Below are 15,474 nucleotides of genomic sequence, written 5' to 3'. Positions count from 1 at the left end.
TACTAAATTTTGCTCTCTCTGACCCTCCTTTTGATCTAACTAGCAAACATATGATTGAACCCATGCAGCCTTGAAGCCTTAAGCCTTTGCCATCATTGAAGCTAAACATTTATTTCCACTTTTTACATTCTGCCCCCTTGCCAATCTTTCACACAGGATAATATTTGGTCATAACCATCATGACTATTCAGTCCACAAAAGAGGAGATTCATACAGAATAATTTTGCCAGCTAAGTTTCCAAGTTTAAATATAGTTTACAGTATTTCTGTGGCCTCAAAATCTTTAACAGCTTTTTGTGCAAGTCACGTAATGAATAGAAGTGTGGGGGTGTGGCTCTCCAGGCCAATGCATGTGTGACCAACACTCTTCTTAAGGTATACAGACAATACAAACATATACATGTGAGGTTTTTCAGTTAATGAACCCTTAATGCTGTTACTGTAAAGGGCTTAGCGGGCCAAGAACTTGATGTGCTTGTCTTCTGCATACAGCATTTCAGCTATTCAAGATAGGCTGATAGGAATCCAGAAGTGTGCTAGTTAAATCATGGAGTACGTTCCATAAAGCTTTCCAAAGGAAACTGGAAGACATCTTGTAGAGTATGTATTGTATATACCTATCAGGGGAGCAGGTTACAAGCTGCACGCAAATTTCAGCTCTGTTTTCAGAAGTAGCACCCACTCGGTCGTCCTAAAAATAACAGTAATAACAATTACAGGGGAAGAAGATGATGAGAGACAAAAATTATATTCTGCTAAGTAAGTTCTTCCACACTAACATGGGCTTCTAGAAATTAAGTCACAGTTTCTGCTCAGGTAAGGTTTGAAAATCAGGACTTATTAACTTGTAGTTATAAATTCAAGCTATTTTACAAATGTACTTTAAGTGAACTGATACCAGCTTTGCCTGCTAAACACCTAAAATTCTAAATTAAGTCAGCAGGATAAATACTTGCTGGCACCACTGCAAGTCAGGCCCTCCTTAAGTTGCCATGTTTGTAACTTTTTTTTATCCAAAGAGCAAATCATTGAGAAATTTATCTCAAACAGTTAAGTGTGGTGGGAGTGATATCTCTTTGCCAGGTTTACACCATGGGTCATCTCTCTTAAATCACTCAACTAGACCACACTGCAGGATGGTAGTGGTGCCTTCAAATGTTAATTATTAATAGTTTAGTTTGTGTATGTGGGTTCTGCAGGTTTTATAGTACTTATAATTTACCAAGTAGTCATCGGTTCATACCAAATTTATTTTAATTTATTTAGAAAAATAAAGGAAAGGTGTCGGGGAGGGGGAACAAGTGATTATAGGCTATGCCCTGATGAAATTTAATTTCTAGTATATGCAAAATATATATATTTTGGCTAAAACTGTACTTATCAACCATGTGGCAAAGTTTCAGCTACACTTTTTTTATTTTAGGCCAAATCCTACTCTTATTTTCATTCATGAGGTGTCTACCTGCAGTCAAAATGGTAGTCTCACAACTATGCAAAGCTGAATTAGGTTCTGGATATGACTTTGAATACTTTTGCATTGATACGTAATAATAAACTGCTGATTTTGGAAACTGTGCCATAAAAACTGCAATGCTGTGCAAAGGCTGACACACATCCCATGTTTATATAACAAAAAGTATGTCCCAGTACATGTTGTTAAATATTGATAAAGTGATTCCTTTGTCAGTGTTATTTATCAAGCATGGGTTTCCTGTATCTGTTATCCCAGATGAACATGAAAACAGCTTTCTGAGCCTAAACCTTGGCAAAAAAAAACCCCACCCTACCAACAAAAACCACAACAGCATTCTGCCATCCAATCCCTTTCTTCATGTTTTACATCTGGTACCAATTTGTATCCATGGGTACTACCGTAGCATAATTTAATAATGAACAGTTGTATCAGCTTTCTTTTTATGATATATGTGCACCCTTTTTCCTTACTTTTCTGGTAATGTTGCTAAGGACTGCAGTATCTATGAAGTCTTAAAAATTTGTTTTCAAAAACTATTGATATATTAATTTGCATAAACCTTTTAAAGATCTCAGTTTTCTTCCTCTTGACCTACTTTTCCACTGTCATTATTTTGCATTTGACTGCATTTGCATTTGAAATTAATTTGGGCAACTATTTGCAGTACTTTGATAGTAAATGAGCATCCAACATTCCTGTAATAGTGTTGGACCCTTTAACTACATAGACCCTAAGTACTATGGAGCTTTAAAACCATCACAGGAAATGTAAGTTTTGAGTACACAGGCAGCACCTAAAAGAATTAAGGTAACTACAGTAACACCATTCTTGGGTGCCTAGATATTTAGGTAATTGAAATTATTTCCCTGAATTCTTGGTGGCAGGCTAGATTGCTCATAGTAGAAATTCAACGTATTTTAGATATGCAAGGCTTATTATAATTTTCAGTAAAGCTACAGAAATTTTTTCCAGTATGAACACGTTCATATCAGATTGAGAACACAGCACAGTTATAAAGCACAATGAACAGGACAAGTGGCACCAGATTATTTAATATTTAGAAAATGCAGTGAGAAATAATGAAGGCTATTACAAATAATTGAATCTTTAATATTTTATTTTGAGTTTACACTATGATTTCTGAGGTAGTAGATTAGGAAAACAATAAAAAGAAGAAAAGTGAATTTTTAAACTCACCTCAAAATAATCTGGCAGCCAATGTATATCTGTTACTGGTTTTTTATGACTATACTCTATGGAAGAGACTGCGTAGTATCTCACTAGAGGTGGCTCTGTGCTACTCTGCTGGACTTGCGTAAGTGATGGCTAGAAATGTTTTAAAAAGAGATATCTTAGTGTATTTCCAAAATACAATAGTAGACCTGTCAAAGAAAAAAGGTTACTTTACATACTGTTAATGCTTTTTCACATATTTGAGATGAGTTTATAGAACTTTCTAGGGGTCTAATACCTTCCCTTTGGAAAAAAAATTGAAAGCATCAAAACAGGCCTTTGGATACGAAGCTCTAAAAAGAATTCCAACATGTCTCCACAGGTACATACACATCCACTTATGTTATTAACTCTTCCTCTGCTCACAGGTCTCTCTTCTGCTTATCCCCTTATCCTTCCACTGAAATCTGCTTCTCATCTTCCAAGCTACCTTTTTTCTGTCCATAAACTTCCAGAATCATTTTCAGTATTACATTCAGCAACAAATGCTATAAGTATTTGATAGGCTTCATAAGGCAAGAGTTCAGTATATGTTGATGCCCATTAAAGAACAAGTCTGCACAAAATGCAGTAAAGCTATTAAGCTGGACTAATCAGGTAGAAATTATATTGTGATAATGGGTTTATTTAATGAACTCATCAGCTCTCTTATCCTTTCTAGTCTCTCATTGCAAAGATTATCTACTCCTCTGTTTTGAGTCAGGATACCTTTACCCATTTTTCCCCACAGACATAAATGTACTGCAATATATTTAGAACGGAAGCATTCACCATATTAACAGCTGTTTCCTTGACTCCATCAGCAACAGTTTTTGCATTTTGCAGCTTTTCTTCATGTTGAGAAATATCCCACAGTACAACCTACAATGAGAAATGAGTATATTACTAATTATTTCATTGTTTATATTAATACACATTTTTTCAAATACAATTCATGGAGGTTTGGGGAAAAATAAGAAATTCACTCTCTGCAGTAGAACTTATGAAGTCTTTAAAGTATTGCCTCTTCAGTCCGATGCAATCAGTTGAAAGGCTACACTTGTCTCAACAAAAAAAAAAAAAGACAGTCTTTACAGCTTGACCTATTTAGCAGTACTACAAAGAAGCATCGTACAGTAATGGCTCAGCTATGGAATAACCAGGCAGAGCTTCAGTACAGGATCAGAGAATTTCTGAGACTCTGTGACATCTGTCTTGTGACACTATGTGTTATTATGGATGTTGAATACATCTCTTCACCCTTATTTTTATACTGTAAGAAAATATAAAATATCCAATTTTATTCTTAAACAGAGAATTAACACCTGTCCATTGATGCAGCCACCAGCAATGATATTTGGATCACTTGGACTGAACTGAAAGCAGTAAATGTCTTCAGGACACTCCAATATTAACTAGAAAGAAGAACAACAAAATAGTTGAGAAATACAGTCACAGTGATTGTTTGTTCTCGTTATTTAAACACTTGTCATATTTAAAAGTCCTGATTAAATACCTGAGGGTGAATAGGGTCAAAAAAACTCCAAAAAAGTATTACTGACTGGTGCAGCAATGATTTATCACAAAGGTTAACTTGCTCTTCATAAGAAAGCCGCTTTCTTGCTGACGCTGCTATAATCCCTGATTGAGAGAGAAAACAAATTTTCTCAGAAGAAACAATTCAAGTTTCAACATGCTGTTAATTATTCTAAGTGACTTATATTTATACCTTCTGAATACAGTGCAAAAAAGCAAAAAAAACCTCCAACCATGTATTTATATTTTTCTTTTTACAGATCAACTTTGAGGAAATTATTTTTGTTACTTAAAATTAAGTCATTTAACAATGAGTCATAGAATCAGGATAAAATTCAACTTTTTTGCTACTACTCCTTAATGGTGTAATACTGCACCTGACATGATGTGATAGGCATATAGTCCTGGCCACCCATCATGAAATCAAATCTCTTGTAGCTGAATTAATTTCCTACACAGGCTGCAGTGTTGGCTGTTAGTATGCTGTGCAGCTAGAGCATTTATATAGAACTTAATTGTGCCTTTAAGCCTGGCTGTGTAGAGCAGTAATCCACGGCAGGGAGCAGGAGGAGACATTTAGTATGCCTCATGATGCTCCCTGGCACTCCAGCAGAGCCACGTCCCATTGTGGCTGTAATGTTCCTCACAAGTGTTAGGCATGCTACAAGAACCAGCCATGGGGAGAAGAACAACGGTATGCAGAGCCACCAGAAGGACCTGGCACAGTTGCAGCACTTAAATGAGCTTCATAAGGGAGAAATTTCCCTTTCCTATGATCTCCACTTACACATTAGTGTGAGGGGCTTTGCATGGCCTGTCTGAACTCTACAAAGAATTTGTCTGTCTCATTTTCACTTTGTCTCAAATCAGCAATTCAGACAGATATACTAAATCAGTTTTGATTTGTTTTTAAATTTAAAAGCTGATAATTTTATGAAAGATGCATATAACAGCTGTCTTATAATACATGTCATTCAAGTCTCAAATCAGTATTTTAACCACATTACCATAAATGGTTGGATGCCAGCAAACGCAGCTAATAGTTCTGTCCCTGAGATGGTGCAGATCTGTAAATGATTGGTATGCTTTAAGATAAACATCTGGCTTGCCACCAGAACTGCTTTCATCTTCTGCTAGGGCCTTCCAGTCATCAAAAAAAGCATTCATAATTTCATTTTGCTGCAGTGCAATTTCCATTCTGTTTTGTGAAAAGAACAGTTAACACTTTCAATAATGCAGATGTGAATACTCAGTAGTAGAATCACGAATATTTCTGTAAAGAGGCAGCTTTTATTTTACACAAAATTATGACCACAGTAGTAAAAAAAAGAAAGTATTCATTCCTCAGTGATGCATCACTGTAAGGAAACCCTCTTCCATTTAAATATAAATAACTAATTGTACCAGGAATTTAACTCTAGTTCTGTGTGGATCAAGTACAGTGCAATTGTCCAATTCTTGTGCAAAAATTGTCAGTAAATGGGACTTGTCCATGACTAAGGGCTGTAGGATGGCACCTTTGCTCTTCTGCATAAGCTTCTGCTTGAGTGAGCAGTGTTTGGAAGATCAGCTTTGCAGCTTGTTCAAAAAGATGTATCACAATCAACTTTAACAATTCTAATATCTATTTAAATCAACATTCGTATTTATATGGCATAGACTTCATGTTAATTTTCATAGAAACAAATAATTAAGTTAAGATTTGTTAATATTAAAATATTAACAAGCAAGAGGAAAAAACAAAACAAAAAAGTATATAGAAACAAAAAAGAAAAAATCAGTGTTTGACCAGACCAATGGTCCACTCAGACAAGAGTTCTTGCTTTGTTCTATATAATTTCAGGTAGCCTTTAATGTGTATTGCTGTAGTAATTTTACCTTAAATGTACTGATGTAAGAAATTCTTTCAGCTTCTCAGATGACTGACTCTCTTCTTTCTCTTCATTTGACAACTGTCTAGGAAAATACTGCGTGGCTGCATTTTTTGGATAGGCCCTGACCAATTGGAATAAATTTGAATGTGAGTAACTATAGAAACAATTTCAAAGACAGAAACCATGTAATGTGTAAAATTAAAAGCTAAGTATATTCAGTTTTTCTAGAAACTCTTTGGAAAAGAGTGAAAGAAGATGCATACAGAGCATCCAATTCTGTTCTCTTAATCAGTTTGTAACTGAGTAACTCCAAAAGAGTTAATTTACATAACTTTAGCTGAGATCAGAAACAGTGCTTAGCTTAATAAATAAGCTGATAAATATTTTCTCACACTTACCATTTTGTCTGAGTACTAGCTTCTCTTACTTTTGGAACCATTTGTATGCCCACATCTTTTTCAAGCATTTTAATACTGAAAGTTTTGTCTTGATAGGACGTGCATTCAACGTAACTGTCTTTTACATTTGAAGCATTCTTATCAGCAAATGTAATTGGTGCACCAAACTTCCTGCGTACTCGAGAAATCATATACTTAATCTGGAAAATAGGTATTTCTGTAGTTAGCAGAGCAGAACGTTTCTGGAAAGTTTGTTCTGTAAAATGGCAGCATTCATGTAATTGTAGTATTAGTTCTATTGATGATTTCTGTGCTGAGTTTACTTATATTTCTGCATTTGGAAATTCTGAAGTGCTCATATAAATAACCTACATATGTAATAGAAGACAGGTTTGTATTTCTAAAGCAAGAAGTTGCCTTTAGGTAATGTTTTAGATTACTGCTAGTAGGATAAGAGAATTACATTTTCTAATTCATGCAATATCAAAACTGCACCTTTAATTAAAGGATTGATTTGCAGGAGGTCTTATGTAATACTGCATTGGACTTCCAAGACCTAACTATTCAGCCCTTCCATCTTAGTGCAATTCTCAACTTTGTGTGAGGTATTTCAGCCTCCCTTGCAGTGCCAAGGGAGAGAAAAGTACTGCGAAGAGGATCCACAAAAATTTGAGTGAGGAGTTTCCTTATAGTGAGAACTGGAAGGAAGAAGGGATGTGGCTTGACTTCCACCCACAAAGAGAGGTAGGCACTTGATTTCAGGCAGTAGAAAGGTATTGCTTTGTCTTGGGATTCATAGCCAGGTACTTTTTCCCAGCACCTCCCACAGAACTGGAAAGGAATGTAGGCTGAGAATACTTCTGAGTAGACCTTACCAGCAAGGTAGAATACAGAATACTTGGGCTGTGAACGTGGGTTAAATTTAGTGACGATGAATTAGCTTTAGAACAATCAGACATCTTTTTAAGTATAAGCAAGATGTCCAGTTGCTGACAACTATCAAAACTTAGGCAGTCTTCCCTGAACAGCGATTTAGGTATTGAATAAAAGTCACTGATGTGACAGTTAAATGCTTGGAGATGCCCCACACATCACAAGTTAGGTGACAGCTGTGAGTGGATCTACTTTTTGGACGTATAATTTTCTCAGTATAATCTGTAGATGTTGTTAATCAAATATGTCCTTCTGTAAAGTCAGCTTGTAATACCTGTAGTCATTAACATCTATTCCGAGGTAGAGAGCCCTTAAAAGTGTTACATGCTACTTAAATACCATCCATATAATGAAGCAGAGTTCACTGCGCTCCTTGGAAACAGAACTAGGTCCTTAGAATATAATTACAATGACTCAACTTTTAATCTGGCCAGATAGTAAATTGAGCAAAAAGTGGCAGAGATGCTAATGACCAAAGATGATCAGGACTTTTGAATTTACAGCTTAGAAAGTAGATATGTCCAATGCAGTCTCACACGCCTTATTTGCAGGATTTAAAGAGAAGAGAGTTGTTCTGCAGCACTTTCAGTTTTTGTTAAAAGTTGAGCTATTTCTCTCTTTCTCTCTTTTTTTTGTTTTTTTTTTTGAAACACCCCAAGCAAAACTAGGATTGCAACTTTGTTTCCTGACTTTTTTTTTTTAAGGAACTTAAAATAAATTTGTTTTTTGATATTTATTTGATTGACTAACATCTGTTGATTCTGACCTTTGTAACAGTGTCTTTAACAGATTCTTCTTCAACTTCCTTTTCGCTGCCAAGAGAAATCCAAGGTTTGTGGACAGGAGGCTTATAAGGATGGACTTCCAGAGTTTCCTCTCCATTTTCTTCTTCTTCTTCTTCTTCTTCTTCTTTTTCTTCTGCAGTTTCTGGAGGCTGTGACATTAAACAGTGAGAAATGGTACTTTTTCAAAAATTTGTTACTGAAATGTAAGTATGAACTAGAAACCCAGTTTTCAGTCTTTGTTCACACATTCTTTACTTTCATCTCAATGCAGTAAGTCTGGCTATACTGTGCCCCGGGGTACAATTAGGTTAGGTCCCATTCATTTATTTGTGCATTAGAATTTTCCAATAAATGTACATATTTAATATTTAACTACTAAAGAGAGACTGTTGTCTTGAAAGCAAATCACTGTTATATAAAAAGAGTTTATAGTTATTTTCTACATTAGGCCCTCCTGCCTGGAATTGCTTTTCTATTAATTGTTACTTCTCCTGATGCTGGGTGACAAACTCATGTTGAAAAATTATATAATCTACCCATAAACCTTGTCCTATGATGCAATGCACAAGGGGTAATCTTCTATGTATGTAGAGTTATTTAGAACTCAAGAACATTTTAAAGTATGTTTTGAAGAATATATTCAAACATACGGTGAAAAATAAGTATAATATTTCTTTGAAGATGCCCAATATATTATAATCTTTTATTTTTATGTCTTTCTTAAAAACCTGGGTCTTGGCAGAGAAAATTAACTCTTACGATAAAAATGCAGCAATGGGGGTTATAATGGCCCTCTGAAGTAAAATACAAAAATTTAATTCAGTCTTTCTCAGCATAAAAGATATTTTTACAGCGATACACGTATTTTTCCATGATCAGGTTAACCTTTAGAGGAACATTCTGGCATGCCAAGCACACCAAATGCTTACAAATACAATACCATTCCTGAAGAATATGTTTGAGACAAGATTCTGAAACATTCATAGATAGAACAATGCTGTGGAATTCTTGGATTTCCTTACCTTCAGAAGGTTTTCCTTGGCTTCCTCAGAAGCAACAAAGTAAAAGTTCTGTCCGTACTGGAACTTTGCATCAAAAACTACCAAAAGTTCTTCCCCTGGATATTCCTATTTTAATTAAAACAATTAGTGGAAAACTGAAAGCAAATAACATACAAAACAGACATGAGCCTGTGACTGGCAAAGCTACCACTAGTGCAAATTCAGTATCTTTGGTTAATCTTGTGGTCTTAACAAAGAATTTAATGTGGTAGTTGAAAAGAACAGATGGATTTAATTCAAAATAAGTCTGAGACAAGTAAGCCTGGGACAAAACTAATCTTTTCATATAGACAATTAAACAGACAAGAAACTGTTTTAATGACTCTCAATAAATAGGCCATGAATTAGGGGAAGCCAAAATATGTAAAGTTCTGCCAGTTCACAGAATCAAAACTAATAATATTTACATTACTTTTAGCATATTTTCAATCTAAAGTTAGTTAAAAAAAAAAAAGTGCATGGTGAGCCATGAGAAACTTTGAGTTGACAGTGGTCCATGACCTATAGCCTTTGGATATTACAGCATTAGTGTATTTACAGAGTCAAACAAGGACAGACCTTATCATTAAAAGAATATATACTCTGCGAGCATGAAGTCTTAAAGTGAGAACAAAATAAGCTACACACTAGAACAACTTTTTTGACGGGGTGGAAATCAGAAATTGTAGCTCTTGTTTTCAGGTCCTGAATGATGTCCTCTTTTTTAATAAGTTTGAAACAATTTTCTTCTGTGACATCTTCATCAACTCGGCAATTAAAAATTTCTTGGGTCTTCGTAGTGAAAACTAAAGGAAAGATTTCTGGATGGCCTGTGAAAGAAAGCAGAATTGCTTGATAAACAAATTCAGAGTGTTGTTTAAACATAAACATATACTTTCATAACTGGGTCTTTACTGATTCCTAGCAGAATGCCTTTGAATCTCTCAGCTTAGTTTTTGGTATTTTGGAAGGCATGGAATACAAATTATATTACATTTTGTTAATCTTGGAAAAGACTCTACCTAACATTTCCTATTTAATGAATATGTTATTCCTAGTATGAGGTTTTTTGTTCCTCTCGATCAACAGGTAATTAAGAGCTTTAGTGAAGAGTCATTAATGGACTGTTTTTAATACATTAAGGACACAACTGCATGGCTCTGATTTAAGAGAGCTCTTGAATCAATGTACTCTAGTCCTTCCCTGTAGAGTGGTGCCATGTTAAGCAAATGTTTAATCTAGATGAGGCTTCAGTGCCCTCCCAAACAAGGATGCTGTTCTGATTTTGGACTTTCATCTTCCTCTCATCGAGTTCAGAGTGCAGTTGAGTCTATTTCTCACTAAGCAAGTGAGACTAAAGCAAGGTCACTAAGATTCAAGCCAGATATTTATTTTCAGCTTTGCTGGAGAATATACAGCTGTTGTTTTCTACACACATGACCTCTGTTAGGTTCATTCGTATGAATTCAGAACAAGCTATCTCTTATCCTAGCTCCGGCACCGTTATCTTCATTGGTTTTACTGAGGCTGGGTGCAGTTAGACGACCTGTCAACTGCACTTTGCAAACACTCAATCTGAAAGTAATATACAGTGCTTCTTGTTAAGTGTGTGCCAGCTATATGTATGTAACACTGGTCCTTCCCATATCACATGTTCTGCCCTCCAGCTTACATAACAGCTGTAAGTGATTAAGATCACTGTAGGCCCAGCTAGTTGAATCCTGCCGCCTAAGAGACTCTTTTCTTCCTTTGTAATACTGCCATGCTAGCAGACTCATGCTCTATGTCGCAGCTGCACTCTTCATGAAGGCCACTATACTTTTGTCTGAGAAGGCTAGCAGATGTTCACTTTGAATGTTCATCTTTTTGATAAACTAGAAAGTGTAAAAGATTTAGGGACATGTATACATGGGATTTTCATGTACTGAAATGGGCTGGCTTTTGTGATAATAGCTGATACTTTCTATCATCTTTGTTTCATTCTCTTTTCTTAGTTTGAGTTATTTAATATTTTACCTTAATTCCCAGCACCTGTGGTATTTTTCTCTTTGTGTATGCCTTAAACTGAAGTTGATATATCTAAAATGATAATATTAACCAGCTGACTCAGCATGTTTTGAGAAGCCATCTCTAACCTAAGCCAACAAGGACTGACAAAACCATAAATCCTCCTTAATCTCTGTCATTCAGGAAGCTAAATCTCTGCATAACCTATCAGATAATACATAATGTTTGATGAATCTGCCATCCTTTGATATCTTACAGTGCTGCTCCTCCACTGCATCCACTCTGCTATAGTCATCTACTAAAATTAATGACATGCATGATGCTTCTGGTATACCCTGCACTATACCAAGTATGATTTACTTAGCGTTCACTAGTCATTTTGTAGCATACACAATCCATTTGTAGCATGCACAGTCCATTCGTTCAATTTCTTCACAAGTTGTAGTCAATATTGCATGACTTTCCTTTTTGATATCTCAGAGATTTCCAGGATTTCTGTGTGCATGCTTCCAAAAAATACAAAATCATAGGGATGTTGATTGGGAAAGACCTCTGAAAGTCATCTGGTCCAAACTCACTGTTGGTAACACCAGACCAAGTCAGGTCTTGTTTATCTTCCAGAGTCCCTGTGCTTGCCTTTTTGACATCTACTCTCTGTAGCTAATGAGGCCAAGACCTAGATTCTTCTTTTGCTTACCAATTTGGCTATGAGACCAGGCTCAGAAAAAGTGTTTATTCCAGGATGATTTGAAACATTTAATCCTTTTAAGGAACTGCAAAAGTTGATCTGCAGGACTCCCAGGTCACCCTAGCCAAGGGCATGAGGCCTCATTAGGATGTCTTTAGGAAGCAGACTCAAACCCTAGTACAAACTTCAACACTACAGATATTTCAATTACAGATATTTTCAATATATTGGAGCAAAAAAAATTAGACCTCCTTTTGCAAATTAAATTTCATAGGATAAAAAGAGGACAGAAACCTAGAGCTGCGCACCAAAACAGAATGCAATTTCCATCCTCTGCCGTACACAGTTTGCTCACAGGGCAGAATGGACAGGAGAGCAAAGGAACAAGAAATTTGTACGTATCACAGTCCTCAGAGTTGGTTATGTGGCTAGTGCAATTAGGAGGGCTAAACCCTACAGAAAATTTATAAACATAATTTGCTGATTCTTCTGTGAAATTTTTTCAGATTATTCCCATGCCTCAAATAAATTAAAGTAAACCTGAACGATTAGATTTTTTTTTTTGATACATCAAAAATCTCAGTAACTGTTGTTTATTCAAGAAGTTTGTATGATGTTATTCTTTAAAATGCTGAATCGTTCATACAGCCTTGTCCACAAATGCTAATGCTAAAAAAATCCTTTCAAAGAGATGTAGGTTTCAATGTCAAATGAAACAATACAAGCATGCATTAAAGTTAGGCAAAAATACAATAGACATCACAATGAGAGGGAGCAGAGTAGGACAGTCAGTCTATTTTCTTCAATGATCTATTGCTATAAGTCCAAGTTAAAAACGAAGTAATGATCAGAATTAAAATATGTACCTCTTTTAGTCTGAAAGGCTAAAATTCTATATTATAGAATGCTATATTATAAGAAATTGTATACTATAGAATCTATATTTTAGATTCTAGATATTATAAATATATACTATAGAATCTATATTATAGATTATAATAAGGAGCTGATACTGGAATTCTTGCTATTATGAACATTTTTATGGAATGCTCTTTTCCAGTAAAAAATATATAACATCTAATCAGAGGCTTCACATTGTTTTTCTAATAATAAATTGTACTCAATCATTTGTAAGTCAGCAGCTCTTAGTGCTATGAGAACTTCACAAAGGACCAAGAAGCAGTAAGAGAAGTAAAGAACGCTTGCAGCTCTTACGCTAAGAAGATATGCATACAGTTTAAATCCTGCACAGACGGTGCCTGCATATAGTAGCATTATTTTCCTGCTTTTAGCAACAGGTTTCTAGCAATAGTTTACATATTAAAGCTCTAACCTTATTTGCCACTAGGTGGAGGTAAAATTCTCTTACTGACAAAAGGAAGTATCTCCAGGAACACCGAAAATACCTTTTTTTAAAGTAACACTTTCATCATCCATTTTCATTAATTGCAGCTTAGCCATTTCAGTGATGCTAATCAGAATGCAATTTTCACTTCCACCTGTGTGCTCGTAGGATTATGTAGGAAGACAAGTGATTTATGATTTCTTCAAAAATTACCTATATTGTATATTCCTACTTTGCCACATTGTTTTAGCTTTTAGCAATCAAAGCTGTACTGTTAAAAGCCAATTAAGAAGATAACCCCTTGAGCTGTTCCTGTAAACTGTAGATAAATTTTACATTGACATCAATTTAAGTTATATCTGAGGAAGAATTGCACAAATCAGGTCAGAAGAAAAATCCAACTAGAAATGTGAAAAAAACATTAAAAAATTATTTCGTGTTTAAGAAAAAAGAATATATTTCAATTAAAATAATTCCACATTTTAGCTCTTAACTATGGCCACACTTAAAACTGCACTTTTCTTGCACATAAGCCAAAAGAAATGCTTGATATCTTGTGACTTTTAAATGGCAGGTTTTTTCCCCTACAAAGCAAAAGATGTTAATCAACATCTATTGATTTCTATGATTAAAAAACACAAGTGATATGCTAAAATCATCTTCACACTAGATTTAGTAATGATTTGACAAAGATCAAAGATTAAAAAATGATAAAAATATTTCAAGTTTTTCTTTCGATTGCTTAACTATTAATAAATGCAAACATTTTGCACCCTATAGTTCTGCTGGGATGCTTTTTATTTCCCCTGATCCCAGCTCCTCTCAACCAAAGATAAAAACATCTTCTACAAATCCATACCTTTTCAAGGATTCCTTGCTGCACTGCCTGCTATTCAGAGAGTGGTACTGTAATCACTACTGTAATAGCTGCATTTCTTCATAATTTCTAATTTTTCTCATTCATAAAAAATCTTTCATTCTCTGGCATCAGTAATATTGATGCTTCAAAATGCTTAAAGTATTCCAAAACTATTACTTTAAAGCCCAGTCATCATAGCACTTACCTATAGCAGCCATAGAAAGATCAACTTCATCTTTTTTACCTGAAAAGTAATGACATGATGTTATCAGTAATTTTTCTTCTTGCCAAAGTAACTATAAATATGCAGTCCTTTCCTTGTTAGGGCAATGTTTAAAATCTCTCTATATATTTAAAACTAAACTTTGAAAAAATAATTTCTATTCAGTTCAAATTTAACACAAGAAATGAGTGAAGCCTTTTAAAGTAGGTCTGTATCTTAAGGAGATGTTAGCATATTCTGAAACTATGGAGATTTAAAACTCTTTTATTTTGAGCAGGTGGTCTGCATAAGAGAGAAGCCGTAAGAAATCTGTCATCTCGTGGTGCACACGGCAGTTTCCATGGTTGAAAACTGCACTGACTGCTACCTGATAGCACCTGCTTGGGGCAGTTACCATGCAAATCGTGTCATGTGAAGAGGAGATAAATGGGCAAGGCTCGCTAACATCAGACAGTAGCAGAACTGGCAGGTGCGCAGGTAGGAGCAGACGTTAGTCCCCTCTGACAGCGGTGAGGTGGGCAGGCTTGCTCTGGGTGGCAGGGTGCTGCAGGAGCTGGGCTTTCTTCAGCTCCTGAGAGAGGGTTTGCAAACCTCACGGCGAGGTAGGACAGGAAGAGATTAGCACTGATGTGCAGAATATTCTCTGCACCACCACCGCTATTAATCAGCTGTGAGGGAAAAGGTGATTAAAAGGCAAAAGCAACTTGAGGAAGGTGGCTGTCATGGCAGACAAAAAATCCATGACACAAAACAAATAAAACCCAAGCAAGAGTACATTCCCACCTTTTCTGAGAATGTGCATGAATCACTGGAAAAAAATATTTGTATATAGCAAAGGCTTGTTAGCCTTACACTTCATTAACTAACACTTTATAAATGACACAAGTGAGATAGTATCTCAGCACATCTCAGAAAAAACACAATAAAATGCATTGCAAAATTAAATTGTGAGACTTTGGTATATTTTCAAGCTCTATTATTGTACATTTACAGTGTGATACTGAGCACCTGAACTCCTACTTCTGGGGGCACCTCTCTCTGCCCGATGCTCTCTCCCTGGGCTGTTGGCTTTTGTGAATGTCCCCCCATAATACATATTA

The 15,474-nt window shown here is 35.5% G+C and overlaps 1 protein-coding gene across 16 annotated transcripts in view; it reads right to left on the bottom strand.

Moving 5' to 3' along the window:
- DNAI3 (dynein axonemal intermediate chain 3) overlaps positions 1-15,474 on the bottom strand; it is a 30,286-nt gene that overhangs the window by 8,489 nt on the left and 6,323 nt on the right. For 13 of the 16 annotated variants that reach the window (XR_012674485.1, XR_012674486.1, XM_075156182.1 and 10 more), the window contains 12 exons: positions 14,357-14,395; positions 9,901-10,082; positions 9,235-9,339; positions 8,194-8,361; positions 6,495-6,694; positions 6,101-6,217; positions 5,230-5,420; positions 4,203-4,327; positions 4,012-4,101; positions 3,479-3,568; positions 2,672-2,800; positions 618-691 (listed from right to left, as the gene is read on the bottom strand). Coding sequence is in view for 14 of the 16 variants with exons in the window: in XM_075156182.1 (XP_075012283.1) it covers positions 618-691; positions 2,672-2,800; positions 3,479-3,568; positions 4,012-4,101; positions 4,203-4,327; positions 5,230-5,420; positions 6,101-6,217; positions 6,495-6,694; positions 8,194-8,361; positions 9,235-9,339; positions 9,901-10,082; positions 14,357-14,395 (1,510 nt within the window). In the remaining 2 variants the exon portion in view is untranslated. Of the gene's footprint in view, positions 1-617; positions 692-2,671; positions 2,801-3,478; positions 3,569-4,011; positions 4,102-4,202; positions 4,328-5,229; positions 5,421-6,100; positions 6,218-6,494; positions 6,695-8,193; positions 8,362-9,234; positions 9,340-9,900; positions 10,083-14,356; positions 14,396-14,741; positions 14,870-15,474 lie in introns of those variants that run through there. The other 3 variants (XM_075156191.1, XM_075156190.1, XM_075156192.1) reach the window with 3 other exon arrangements.

Source organism: Calonectris borealis, chromosome 8, assembly GCF_964195595.1.
Source record: "Calonectris borealis chromosome 8, bCalBor7.hap1.2, whole genome shotgun sequence".
Taxonomy (NCBI): Eukaryota; Metazoa; Chordata; class Aves; order Procellariiformes; family Procellariidae; genus Calonectris; species Calonectris borealis.
Note: the sequence above shows the minus strand (reverse complement) of the source record. Positions and strands in the feature narration are given on the sequence as shown.